At 42.6% G+C, this 13154-nt stretch overlaps 1 protein-coding gene across 2 annotated transcripts in view; it reads left to right on the top strand.

Annotated features, from left to right (window-relative positions):
- Nucleotides 1-13154, top strand: part of med30 (mediator complex subunit 30) — a 198683-nt gene that overhangs the window by 1654 nt on the left and 183875 nt on the right. For both annotated transcript variants that reach the window (XM_067425091.1, XM_067425090.1), the window contains exon 5: nucleotides 7088-7195. In XM_067425091.1, coding sequence (XP_067281192.1) covers nucleotides 7088-7195 — 108 coding nt within the window. The remainder of the gene's footprint in view (nucleotides 1-7087; nucleotides 7196-13154) is intronic.

The raw sequence follows: 13154 nt of genomic DNA, 5'->3' as shown, positions 1-13154 counted from the left end.
GATTTGACTTTTTTTTTGTACTTTAGTTAGTATTTAGTGTGCAAAGTTACGACGCTCAAAGCAAAGGGAGATATTTTCTTCTACATAAATCTCTTTTTAAGGACTACAACAAACGGCTGGTAGGAACTACGACGAGTTAGTGACATCATAACCCTAACATTTAGGCAAGGCAAGTTTATTTGTATAGCACATTTCATACCTAATGGCAATTCAAAGTGCTTTACATAGAAATGAATTAGAATAGTGGTAACATGCATGAGAAATAAGAATACCATATATAAGACTATAAGATTAAAAACAAGGATAATTAAAACAGTTGTAAAGAATATTTCCATAACCCTGCCCCCAGGAACATGTTGAGAAGAGGAAGAGTTGTTATAGTCACTCATACATATGAGAAACGGCCCTGGTCTAGTTAAACGGTCAGAGTCATGTATTACAGATACAAATAATCATATTTGCTGCATTCTCGTTTTCTGCAGCATTTTAGATAAAGGTCGACCGATTAATCTGTTTTGCCGATTAATCAGCAGCGATTGCTGATTGGTGGAACAGTCGGTTATCTGCAAAAATCCATCGTTTTTCCAGGTTGGGTCCGTTGCTTGAGCGACTGAGAAGAGCGTGCTGTCATTAATAGTACGAGATCGTTGAGGCTGCGTTCCTGTTGGTTTTTATTATGCCCTTCACTCGCTAACTTCTCTCCGTCTCGTTCACTCGGATGTGTCATTGCTTATGTTGTATGAGTGCTCACTACTGGCCGAAACTTTGCAATGCGCTGAACTGGAATGTCCAAAACCCTTGATCTTTTTGGAATCCACCATGGTGTACATTTTTTTTTTTTTCCCTTACCGAATTGTTTAATGTAGCATTCCAGAGGTGGACAAAGTACAAAATTTCATTACTTGAGTAAAAGTAAATGTACTACTGGTCAAATATAAATTTACAAGTGAAAGTTGTAAAAACAGAATTTTACTTAAGTAAAAGTACAGAAGTATTTGTTTTCAGAAGTACTTAAAGCAGCACTAACTAACTTTTCAACCTTCATAATATATTATGCTGCCGCATACTGGATGCTCTTCCCTTTTCACACCATTCTTTGTAAACCCTAGTAATGATTGTGTGTGAAAATCCCAGTAACTGAGCAGATTGTGAAATACTCAGACCGGCTCGTCTGGCACCAACAACCATGCCACGCTCAAAATGGCTTAAATCACCTTTCTTTCCTATTCTGACATTCAGTTTGGAGTTCAGGAGATTGTCTTGACCAGGACCACACCCCTAAATGCATTGAAGCAACTGCCATGTGATTGGTTGATTAAATAATAGCATTAAAGGGATAGTTCACTTTAAAATGAAAATTCTGTCCTCCTTTACTCACCCTCAAGTTGTTTGAAACCTGTATGAGTTTCTTTCTTCAGCTGAACACAAGAGAAGATATTTTGAAGAATGTCAGTAACCAAACAGTTAACTGGAGCCATTGACTTCCATGGTATTTTTTTTCTTCCTACTATGGAAGTCAATGGCTCCAGTTAACTGTTTGGTTATATCCTAATAATCCTTTAGGTGAGTGTATATATATTTTGTTATAAGTTTGTTTCTTTGCTATCCCTAGACTTCTGTTTTTTTAACTTTAATAAACTAGCTTTCATATACTAGACATCGTTGTCCAGTTTCCCCTTTTTACGTTGCGACGTGTAACGAGCGGGTCGTAACATTCACAAAGCATTTTTATGTTTTATTGGCAAATACAGTAGTGGTCTTGGACTTTAAACTGATGTATAGACATGAGGATGAAAATGTAAATGTCTGGAATGATTACTCAAAATGTGTATGAGAGCAAATGAAGCCCTTTAGAATTGGATCAAAAGCACAGCTGGTCTGTCAAGTCCTTTAAAGGTTTAGTTCACCCAAAAATGAAATTGATGTCATTTTAAGCCAGTTGTTAACACAGTCTCTTTTGTTTTTTGGAAGTCATTAGATCTACAGTAGCTTTAACTGGAGGGCATGAACAACAGCCGTGAGAGCTGCAAACTCAGGCTCTTCCTTCTCATCAACAGAAGAGCGTCTGTGCTCACAGGATATTTATTTTGGCCCGGCCTCATTTATTTTGTTTTCAGGTGTTCTCTGCAGCTCCTGTTGCGCTTTCTCTCCAAACAGGAAGTGTGATCATGAAGTCAGCGGCGTTACCTCATCACCTCGCTAATTAGCTGCGCCGCTCTGTAATGAACAGCTGGCCATCATGTCAGCGTTTTCCAACCCAGGCAATCACCGGCTCCCAGCGGTGGAATTTCCTGCGCACCGAAAAAAGAAATAGCCAAGTCATTTCATTTACCACCTCACTTTTTCCATCCACTCAGAGTAATCAACCCGAGTGAGCCTCACTGAATCATTGTTTTCAGGCAGCTGGCAGAACACATCCATCTTTCAGTGTCCGGGCCTTGAGTAATGTGTCGTCCGCGTTATATTAAAAATGGTACTTTAGCGCTGGGAAGATGAATCTGTATTTAAACTGGGTCATTAATGTAGTAGAAATGTGAAATTATTTTTGAATTTGGTGCTTTCTAGACTGAGAAAAGACAGAACATTTATTTTTGTCTCATGGAGATGAAAGACTACAATTCCCAGAATGCTTCGCTGCCCTACGAGGCCCATCCCAAAGCCACCGCTACTGAAACACTTTCCCATCGCTTTCATCTTCATAAAATCAGTTCAGTTAGAGAGAATACACACTAAAAGCTGAAGGTGTGTGTTCAATATAATGTGATTTAGCCGCTGAGCGAGTGTCACAGCACGAACGCTGCAGGAGTCAGATTATATTCACCGTGATCAATGAGCTGAATGAACTCTCGTGATGAGAGCTCAGGTAAACATTCACAGCGCGTGTTCAGTCTGGAGCGTTTTCAGTTCATGCCTTCGGAAGCTTAACTTTCATAGAAATATATTTGAGAAGTTAAAACACTTCCATTGCTCCTCATAGCTCCGTTTAGATGAATGCCTGCAGCTGAGCTGAGCTGTGAGTGTGATCTCCATCACCCATCCGCGGTTTGAAAACATGAGGAAATATCTCCCTCCGCTGGCTGTAGTCTTTAGCCTCTGGACAAAATTTTTTACAGATATAACCTGTCATTTGAATATTCTCCAGGGTTTCTACTGATAGAAAGCCATATGCTAATCGCTGAAGTAACCCTTTAACTTCGATTCATGATTCGGATCGCGTGTCAAACTGCTGAAATCACGTGACATTGGCGATCCGAATCATGAATCGATTCACTGATTCATAACAGTTCGAAACTTTGTTTTGAAATCGGCCATCACTAAATAAGTCGTTATTTAATTTTTTGCTGCACAAAAACTATTCTCGTCACTTCATAAAATTATTGTGAGAAATTATTTTTTATTTATTTTAAATGTTTTAAAGGTGCACTATGCAGCTTTCCGTCCACTGGAGGCGCCTATTCAAAACAAATGCGTAGTTTGATGACGCAAAGTGTGAGCGCAGCATCTTGGGACATGTGGTCTTCTCATTACAGCCGGTGGAAAATAGGACTCAGGCAGAAATCACGTTCATGGATGCGGTTATTAACGTTACTGTAGTGAAGCAGAGCAGGAGCGAGTGTTGTGGAGCTGAGCACGGCCGCTGGAGCAATTGTTAAACAAATACCCGCCTCGCGAATACCGGGACTTTTATTATGACGGGACGGGACACAGTCGGTGGGCGCCTGCACAGATCCGCTCTTCCGGTTATGATTATGAGGTAAAGCAGCTCTGTTTATCATATTAGATACATTTAAGTGTGTTTTTAAACGATGTTATGACGTTACTCAGTGCGTTCACTTGTTCACACTGCTAAGAGTCCCGGTCCTCGGTTAAAATAGCAATTTTCTCACAATTTACAAATAGTTGGAAACATTTGGAATATTGTAAGTACTCAACTGAACAAAATATATGACACCGGCCTAGTGGTTTTTGGATATTTTACTGCAAAAATACTACATAGTGCACCTTTAATGTACTGTGTTGTAGGAGTGTATTGTGAATAGGAGTTTTTTTGTAAAAAGTGTTAAATTCAAATTCTCTCTCTCTCTCTCTCTCTCTCTCTCTCTCTCTCTCTCTCTCTCTCTCTCTCTCTCTCTCTCTCTCTCTCTCTCTCTCTCTCTCTCTCTCTCTCGCTCTCTCTCTCGCTCTCTCTCTCTCTCTCGCTCTCTCTCTCTCTCTCTCTCTCTCTGTGCTTGGTCACTCACTCGCCTGTGGTTTGCTGCATTCACTCCCTTGACAAACCTGCCAGGGGCTTTTCTCTCTCCCTCCCTTGCATTTCATATGACCAGATTTTTCCTCCTTGCCTCTGCTGGCATGTGACAGCTTAAAGCCTGTAAGGTCTGTTCTGTAAAACCACAGAGCCACGAAATATGAGTGATTCAGAAAACAGGACTTGAGTTTTAATTTGCCTGCAGAAATGATAGGTGATTTAAGCTGTTACCGATACACTGACATTTGTGTGTTGAAGTTAAAGAAAAAAGAAAAAAGAAAAAAACTGTTTTCAACACTGATAATCCTCATATGAGAATGATTTCTGAAGGGTCATGTGACACTGAAGACTGGAGTAATGATGCTGAAAAGTCAGGAATAAATTACATTTTTTAAAGTTGTGTTTTTAAAATTTTTCAACTGTGATATTTTTTGTAATAAATAATTGTGATGCAATTTACTGCTTTTTAATCAAATAAATGCAACTCTGAAACTTTAAAAGACATTAAATCTCATCAACCCCAAAGTTTTGAATGATAGAATATATTCAGTTGTAATGGGTAGAAGTTTGTGTGTGTGTATGATGGATGGATAGATAGATAGATGTACTTTTATGATGATAGATACACTTTAATGATGGATGGATACCGTTGTATGATGATAGATGAATAGATAGATGCACTTATGATGGATAGATGAATGGATAGATGCACTTTTATGTTGGATGGATACCTTTTATGATGGATAGATGAATAGATAGATGCACTTATGATACCAGCCCAAGACTGGTTTCCCACTGAAGCTAAGCAGGGCTGAGCCTGGTCAGTACCTGGATGGGAGACCAACTGGGAAAACCAGGAGCTGCCGGTAGAGGTGTTAGTGAGGCCAGCAGGGGGCGCTCACCCTGTGGTCTGTGTGGGTCCTAACACCCCAGTATAGTGATGGGGAGACTATACTGACAAAAAGCACCATCTTTTGGATGAGACGATAAACCGAGGTCCTGACTCTCTGTGGTTGTTAAAAATCCCAGGATGTCTTTCGGAAAAAGAGTAGGGATGTAACCCCGGCAACCTGGCCAAATTTGCCCATTGGCCCCTGTCCATCATGGCCTCCTAATAATCCCCCTCTCCTGATTGGCTTCATCACTCTGTCTCCTCTCCACCAATCAGCTGGTGTGTGGTGAGCGTTCTTGGCGCGATATGGCTGCCGTCGCATCATCCAGGTGGATGCTGCACATTATTATTATTATTATGATGATGGATAGATGGTCTTTTATGATGGATAGATACACTTTTATGTTGGATGGATACCGTTTTATGATGGATAGATGAATAGATAGATGCACCTATGATGGATACATGTTCTTTTATGATGGATAGATGAATAGATAATGCACCTACGATGGATACATGTTCTTTTATGATGGATAGATGCACTTTTATGTTGGATGGATACCGTTTTATGATGGATAGATGCACTTTTATGTTACATTTACATTTAATCATTTAGCAGACGCTTTTATCCAAAGCGACTTGGGGAGAGCAAAAGAAAGAAACGAAACAAACATGGATGGATACCGTTTTGATGGATAGATGAATAGATAGATGCACCTTTGATGGATACATGTTCTTTTATGATGGATAGATACACTTTTATGTTGGATGAATACCGTTTTATGATGAATTGATGCACTTTTATGGACTTCCCATATGACCCATCAATTCACTGCCATTATAAAGCTTGGAAGAGCCAGGACATTTTTTAATATAACTGATTGTATTAGTCTGAAAGAAGAATATCATAAACACCTAGTATGACTAGAGAGAGAGTAAATGATGGGATAATGTTCATTTTTGGGTGAACTAACTGTTTAAATAACGGAGCAAATGCCATTAAATTGATTTCTGCAAACCATTCACATTGCACGATTTGTTTCAATGCTCTAAAGTGAGAGTTTTTTGCTTCACATGCATGCTCTGATTCCTCAGCCAGAACACCAGCAGGTGTCACTGTGATGTTAAAGCGTGCAGATGCACGTCTGTTTGGCAAGGTCACAGAACGAGGAACCTGATAAAAAGAATGAGACGCTCTATGGGTCTAAGAGGGTAGAACCATTTGAACAAGTGTCCCCAAATTGACGGTTTGCTTTTCCTGTACCTTGTGTAGTGCTGTCCAGGGGCTCGGACTATTTGTGAAGTTCAATTATTCAAACCTCTTCATGTTGAGTGATTTATTTGGGCTAAATCACTGAGGCTGTTATGCTATAAGACCTAAGATCTGCTAGTGTTGATTTCCCTGCGATGAATTATGCAATAATCCATTACTGTGGCTTCTCCAGGTTGTTAAACCTTACACTCTCGCCTCTTAAGCTCTCGTGTTGTTTAGACAGCGGGTCACCACAGTAAATGTCTACACATTATATTCAAACCGAGATTCAAGATTATTTTTTCATGTTTTGGATAACGGCCGAGCTTAACCCTAGTTCAGGCCGCTCATCTTTTAAGATGCCTATAGGTAAACCAACTGTATTATAATTCATGTTTCAGTTCACAAATACCATCATATCTTTTTCATTCATATTTAATCCAAGAGGTTTCTTCAGAAGGCATCAGATTGCGAGTGAGTCTGGTGTGTAGGTGTCTCATTCATCTTCAGTTGAGCATGCAAAATACTACACCATCCCGACCTAAAAATCATCTTTCCACATTGACTGCTGCATTTTTTCTGAGCATTTTATGACAACATTTAGATGTTTTACCAGAGCCTGTTCTTTTTTGTTGAGCTATTGAAGCATGAAATAGTCTTGGTATGTGGTAATTTTATTTTCTCTTTCTTTTTTTAGCAACTTATCCCTTATGTAGAGGATGACAGTTCTAAACTGGACGACCGAATGGCCAATCAGATGCGCACATCCAGCGAAGAGAGGAGAGAAGTACTGGAAGTTAATAAGGTTAGAAAAGCAATGTTTTGACACATGCTTTAATCCAATGCAACTTATATGGTTTTTAAGGTATACATTTATGATTTCATGTATTCTATTGACATGCTCTTGAGTTTGAGCTACTCTGAGGAACTCTTATATATATATATATATATACACACACACACACACACACACACACACACACACACACACACACACACACACACACACACACACACATGTTTGTTTTTGTGAATTGTGAGGACATTCCATAGGCGTAATGTGTTTTATACTGTACAAACCGTATTGTCTATCCCCTTACACTGCCCCTACCCCTAAACCTACCCATCACAGGAAACATTCTGCATTTTTACTTTTTCAAAAAAACTCCTCCTGTATGATTTATAAGCATTTTGAAAAGTGGGGACATGGGGTAATGTCCTGATATGTCACCATTTTCTGTAATACCTGTGTCATACACATGTTATTATACACATTTTTGTCCTGATATGTCACAAAAACAAGCACACACACACACACACACACACACACACACACACACGTTTGTTTTTGTGACATATGAGGACATTCCATAGGTGTAATGGTTTTTATACTGTACAAACCGTATTTTCTATCCCCCTACACTGCCCCTAAACCTACCCATCTCTCTCACACACACACACACACACACACACACACACACACACACACACACACACACACACACACACACACACACACACACACACACACACACACACATGCGCACGCACGCACGCACGCACACACACACACACACACACAGCCCCTAAACCTACCCTTCACAGGAAACATTCTGCATTTTTAATTTCTAAAAAAAACCCTCATCCTGTGTGATTTATAAGCCTTTTGAAAAGTGGGGACATGGGTAATGTCCTCATATTTCACCCTCTCCTGTAATACCTGTCATACCCATGTCATTATACACATTTGTGTCCTCATATGTCACAAAAACATGCCCAAACACACACACACACACACACACACACACACACACACACACACACACACACACACACACACACACACACACACACACACACACACACAGTGCTGTCAAACGATTAATCGCATCCAAAATAAAAGTTTGTTTGTGTTTGAATAATAAATGTGTGTGTTCTGTGTATAAGTATGTAGCACAAACAAACATATTATGTAAAAAAACTTTTATTTTGGATGCAATTAATCACAATTTGCATTTAATTGCATGGGGTTAGTAAGTTTTAAATTAATTTTATTCAGCAAGAATGCATCGAATTGATCAAAAGTAATTTTTACAAATAAAATACTACATGTAAATCATAAATGTGTGTTGATGATCAGATCCTCATATGAGAATGATTAGTGAAGGATCATGTGACTCTGAAGACTGGAGTAATGATGATAAATTCAGCTTTGATCACAGGAATAAATTACACTTTACTATATATTCACATAGAAAACAGTTCATTTAAATTGTAATATTTCAAAAAAAATTCTGTTTTTATCTGTATTTTTTATCAAATAGATTCAGCCTCAAAAGAGACTTCTGTCAAGAACAGTAAAAAATCTCACAGACCTCAAACATTTGAAAGGTAGTATGTAAACCCCAAACTGGCCACTTCACATCCTGGAGATATTATTCAGAATATATCTTTACAGTGTCCTTTAAAATGGTAAGCAGTGAGATATCCGCAAAATAATGAAGTCATAGTCTTTGAAAACTAACCTGATGACTCTCTGCCAATGATTTTATGACTTTCTTGCAGTAAAAGCAAAATGATCTTGGCCTAACAGGGCGATGTTTTATTTCTGCACTCCTCTCCGCCATTGAGTCGGCCTTATTAAAAACTGCAGCATGCTCATGAAAGGCAGTCGGCACGGAAATGCTCATGCGACAAGGGCCCTGGAGCTTTTCACCGGCCAAATAGCCAGCTGCAAATAACACGCTGGATGAGGCGACCATGTTGGGGGAATAAAAGATGGCAAACTCAGGGGAGGTCAAGGTTGCGTCAGGATGTGGAGCGCAGATGTGTTACAGCTCCCCGGCATCTGCCTCTGCAGCATTTTCATGATCACGGTTCTCTGATGGTCACAGGACATACAAGTAAAAAGATAAAATATTCATCTTTTTTAGGAAGTGTTTTATTTTGATTGTTTTTTAAAGTATTTTTTTATGTTAAAATACATTCTCTTAACCCAAGCAGATGGAGAGTTTGGGGTGTGGCTACTGTAGTAGATGGAGAGTTTGGGGCGTGGCTACTGTAGCAGATGGAGAGTTTGGGGCGTGGCTGCTGTAGTAGATGGAGAGTTTGGGGCGTGGCTGCTGTAGCAGATGGAGAGTTTGGGGCGTGGCTGCTGTAGCAGATGGAGAGTTTGGGGCGTGGCTACTGTAGCAGATGGAGAGTTTGGGGCGTGGCTACTGTAGCAGATGGAGAGTTTGGGGCGTGGCTGCTGTAGCAGATGGAGAGTTTGGGGCGTGGCTACTGTAGCAGATGGAGAGTTTGGGGCGTGGCTACTGTAGCAGATGGAGAGTTTGGGGCGTGGCTACTGTAGCAGATGGAGAGTTTGGGACGTGGCTGCTGTAGCAGATGGAGAGTTTGGGGCGTGGCTACTGTAGTAGATGGAGAGTTTGGGGCGTGGCTACTGTTGCAGATGGAGAGTTTGGGGCGTGGCTGCTGTAGCAGATGGAGAGTTTGGGGCGTGGCTATGTAGCAGATGGAGAGTTTGGGGTGTGGCTACTGTAGCAGATGGAGAGTTTGGGGCGTGGCTACTGTAGCAGATGGAGAGTTTGGGGTGTGGCTACTGTAGCAGATGGAGAGTTTGGGGCGTGGCTACTGTAGCAGATGGAGAGTTTGGGGCGTGGCTACTGTAGCAGATGGAGAGTTTTGGCCGTGGCTACTGTAGCAGATGGAGAGTTTGGGGCGTGGCTACTGTAGCAGATGGAGGGTTTGGGGTGTGACTACTGTAGCAGAGGGAGAGTTTGGGGTGTGGCTACTGTAGCAGAGGGAGAGTTTGGGGTGTGGCTACTGTAGCAGATGGAGAGTTTGGGGTGTGACTACTGTAGCAGATGGAGAGTTTGGGGTGTGGCTACTGTAGCAGATGGAGAGTTTGGGGTGTGGCTACTGTAGCAGAGGGAGAGTTTGGGGTGTGGCTACTGTAGCAGATGGAGAGTTTGGGGTGTGACTACTGTAGCAGATGGAGAGTTTGGGGCTTGGCTACTGTAGCAGATGGAGAGTTTGGGGCGTGGCTACTGTAGCAGAGGGAGAGTTTGGGGCGTGGCTACTGTAGTAGATGGAGAGTTTGGGGCGTGTCTACTGTAGAAGAGGGAGAGTTTGGGGCGTGTCTACTGTAGAAGAGGGAGAGTTTGGGGCGTGGCTACTGTAGTAGATGGAGAGTTTGGGGCGTGGCTACTGTAGCAGAGGGAGAGTTTGGGGCGTGTCTACTGTAGAAGAGGGAGAGTTTGGGGCGTGGCTACTGTAGTAGATGGAGAGTTTGGGGCGTGGCTACTGTAGCAGATGGAGAGTTTGGGGTGTGGCTACTGTAGCAGATGGCGAGTTTGGGGTGTGGCTACTGTAGCAGATGGAGAGTTTGGGGCGTGGCTACTGTAGCAGATGGAGCGTTTGGGGCGTGGCTACTGTAGCAGATGGAGAGTTTGGGGTGTGGCTACTGTAGCAGATGGCGAGTTTGGGGTGTGGCTACTGTAGCAGATGGAGCGTTTGGGGCGTGGCTACTGTAGCAGATGGAGAGTTTGGGGCTTGGCTACTGTAGCAGATGGAGAGTTTGGGGTGTGGCTACTGTAGTAGATGGAGAGTTTGGGCCGTGGCTACTGTAGCAGATGGAGAGTTTGGGGCGTGGCTACTGTAGCAGATGGTGAGATTGGGGCGTGGCTACTGTAGCAGATGGTGAGTTTGGGGCGTGGCTACTGTAGCAGATGGAGAGTTTTAAAGGTTGTTTAAAAATGTGCCTTATTTTTGTAATTCTGCCAGGTGCCACTAGTGTCGCAGAAACTGCATACTTTATCTTTAAAAATAGTTATATATTTGAATTCAACAAAGTCTTAAATAATCATATTTTTTTGGAAAGCCTGGTCCAGTGGATAAATTAATGGATTAAATGTATGCATGTGTACAGGATTTATAGAAACAAGGTATGATGATGGAAGGACTGATAGAGAGATGAACGTAGAGAAAGGATGCTTTTGTAATAAATGGACTGATGGATGAACAGTCAGATAGACATCAGCTTGAACGAACAAATGAAAGTAATGAGACCATGGATGATTGAAAATTAGCACTCAGGTCAGTTTGTTGAAACATAATGGAGACCGGCTGTCTGACTCATCCCATTGTAGGCTAGGTTGCGCATTTTAATAGAGTCATGCCATTGTCCTCCTGATTAAGTACTGTCGTTTGCTGTGGCAGTGGAGCTCAAGCTTGATTTAGTGAATCCTTCATCACTGTTGGAGCTCCAACAAGTTGGTGAAGTTGTGGAGAGATGTATGGTATTGCCCCGCTGCTTTACGGCATGTTCCGTCACTGAATGATCACCCTGCTCTCGTTATCTGTCGATTGGGGTAATTGCTTTTTGTCAGGGCCCAGGCTGAATGATGGTCTTGCAATCTAGAGTGGCCTTCATCACCGCGACCGATCTATCCTCACACATCTTGATTGTGTTCTGGTGAGTTTTATTGTACCTTTCATTAGCTGCATAACAGTATTGGGTTTATTTTCTTAACGCCAAATCACCCTGTTGTAAAGGGCTGTTTACACCAAGAATGATAATATATATAAGTATCCAAACCAAAGCATGATATCATTCTGTTTATTATAAGCACATGCTGCAACTAGTAGATGGAGAGTTTGGGGCGTGGCTACTGTAGTAGATGGAGAGTTTGGGGCGTGGCTACTGTAGTAGATGGAGAGTTTGGGGTGTGGCTACTGTAGCAGATGGAGAGTTTGGGGTGTGGCTACTGTAGCAGATGGAGAGTTTGGGGCGTGGCTACTGTAGCAGATGAGAGTTTGGGGTGTGGCTGCCGTAGCAGATGGAGAGTTTGGGGTGTGGCTACTGTAGTAGATGGAGAGTTTGGGGTGTGGCTACTTTAGCAGATGGAGAGTTTGGGGCGTGGCTACTGTAGCAGATGAGAGTTTGGGGTGTGGCTGCCGTAGTAGATGGAGAGTTTGGGGCGTGGCTTCTGTAGTAGATGGAGAGTTTGGGGCGTGGCTACTGTAGCAGATATAGAGTTTGGGGCGTGGCTACTGTAGCAGATGGAGAGTTTGGGGTGTGGCTACTGTAGTAGATGGAGAGTTTGGGGTGTGGCTTCTGTAGTAGATGGAGAGTTTGGGGAGTGGCTACTGTAGCAGATGGAGAGTTTGGGGCGTGGCGTGGCTACTGTAGTAGATGGAGAGTTTGGGGCGTGGCTACTGTAGCAGATGAAGAGTTTGGGGCGTGGCTACTGTAGCAGATGGAGAGTTTGGGGCGTGGCTACTGTAGCAGATGGAGAGTTTGGGGCGTGGCTACTGTAGCAGATGGAGAGTTTGGGGTGTGGCTACTGTAGCAGATGGATAGTTTGGGGCGTGGCTACTGTAGCAGATGGAGAGTTTGGGGAGTGGCTACTGTAGCAGATGGAGAGTTTGGGGCGTGGCTACTGTAGCAGATGGAGAGTTTGGGGAGTGGCTACTGTAGCAGATGGAGAGTTTGGGGCGTGGCTACTGTAGCAGATGGAGCGTTTGGGGCGTGGCTACTGCAGCAGATGGAGAGTTTGGGGCGTGGCTACTGTAGCAGATGGAGCGTTTGGGGCGTGGCTACTGTAGCAGATGGAGAGTTTGGGGCGTGGCTACTGTAGCAGATGGAGAGTTTGGGGCGTGGCTACTGTAGCAGATGGAGAGTTTGGGGCGTGGCTACTGTAGCAGATGGAGAGTTTGGGGAGTGGCTACTGTAGCAGATGGAGCGTTTGGGGCGTGGCTAC

Source organism: Pseudorasbora parva, chromosome 19 (genome assembly GCF_024679245.1).
Source record: "Pseudorasbora parva isolate DD20220531a chromosome 19, ASM2467924v1, whole genome shotgun sequence".
In the NCBI taxonomy this organism is placed as follows: Eukaryota; Metazoa; Chordata; class Actinopteri; order Cypriniformes; family Gobionidae; genus Pseudorasbora; species Pseudorasbora parva.
Note: the sequence above shows the minus strand (reverse complement) of the source record. Positions and strands in the feature narration are given on the sequence as shown.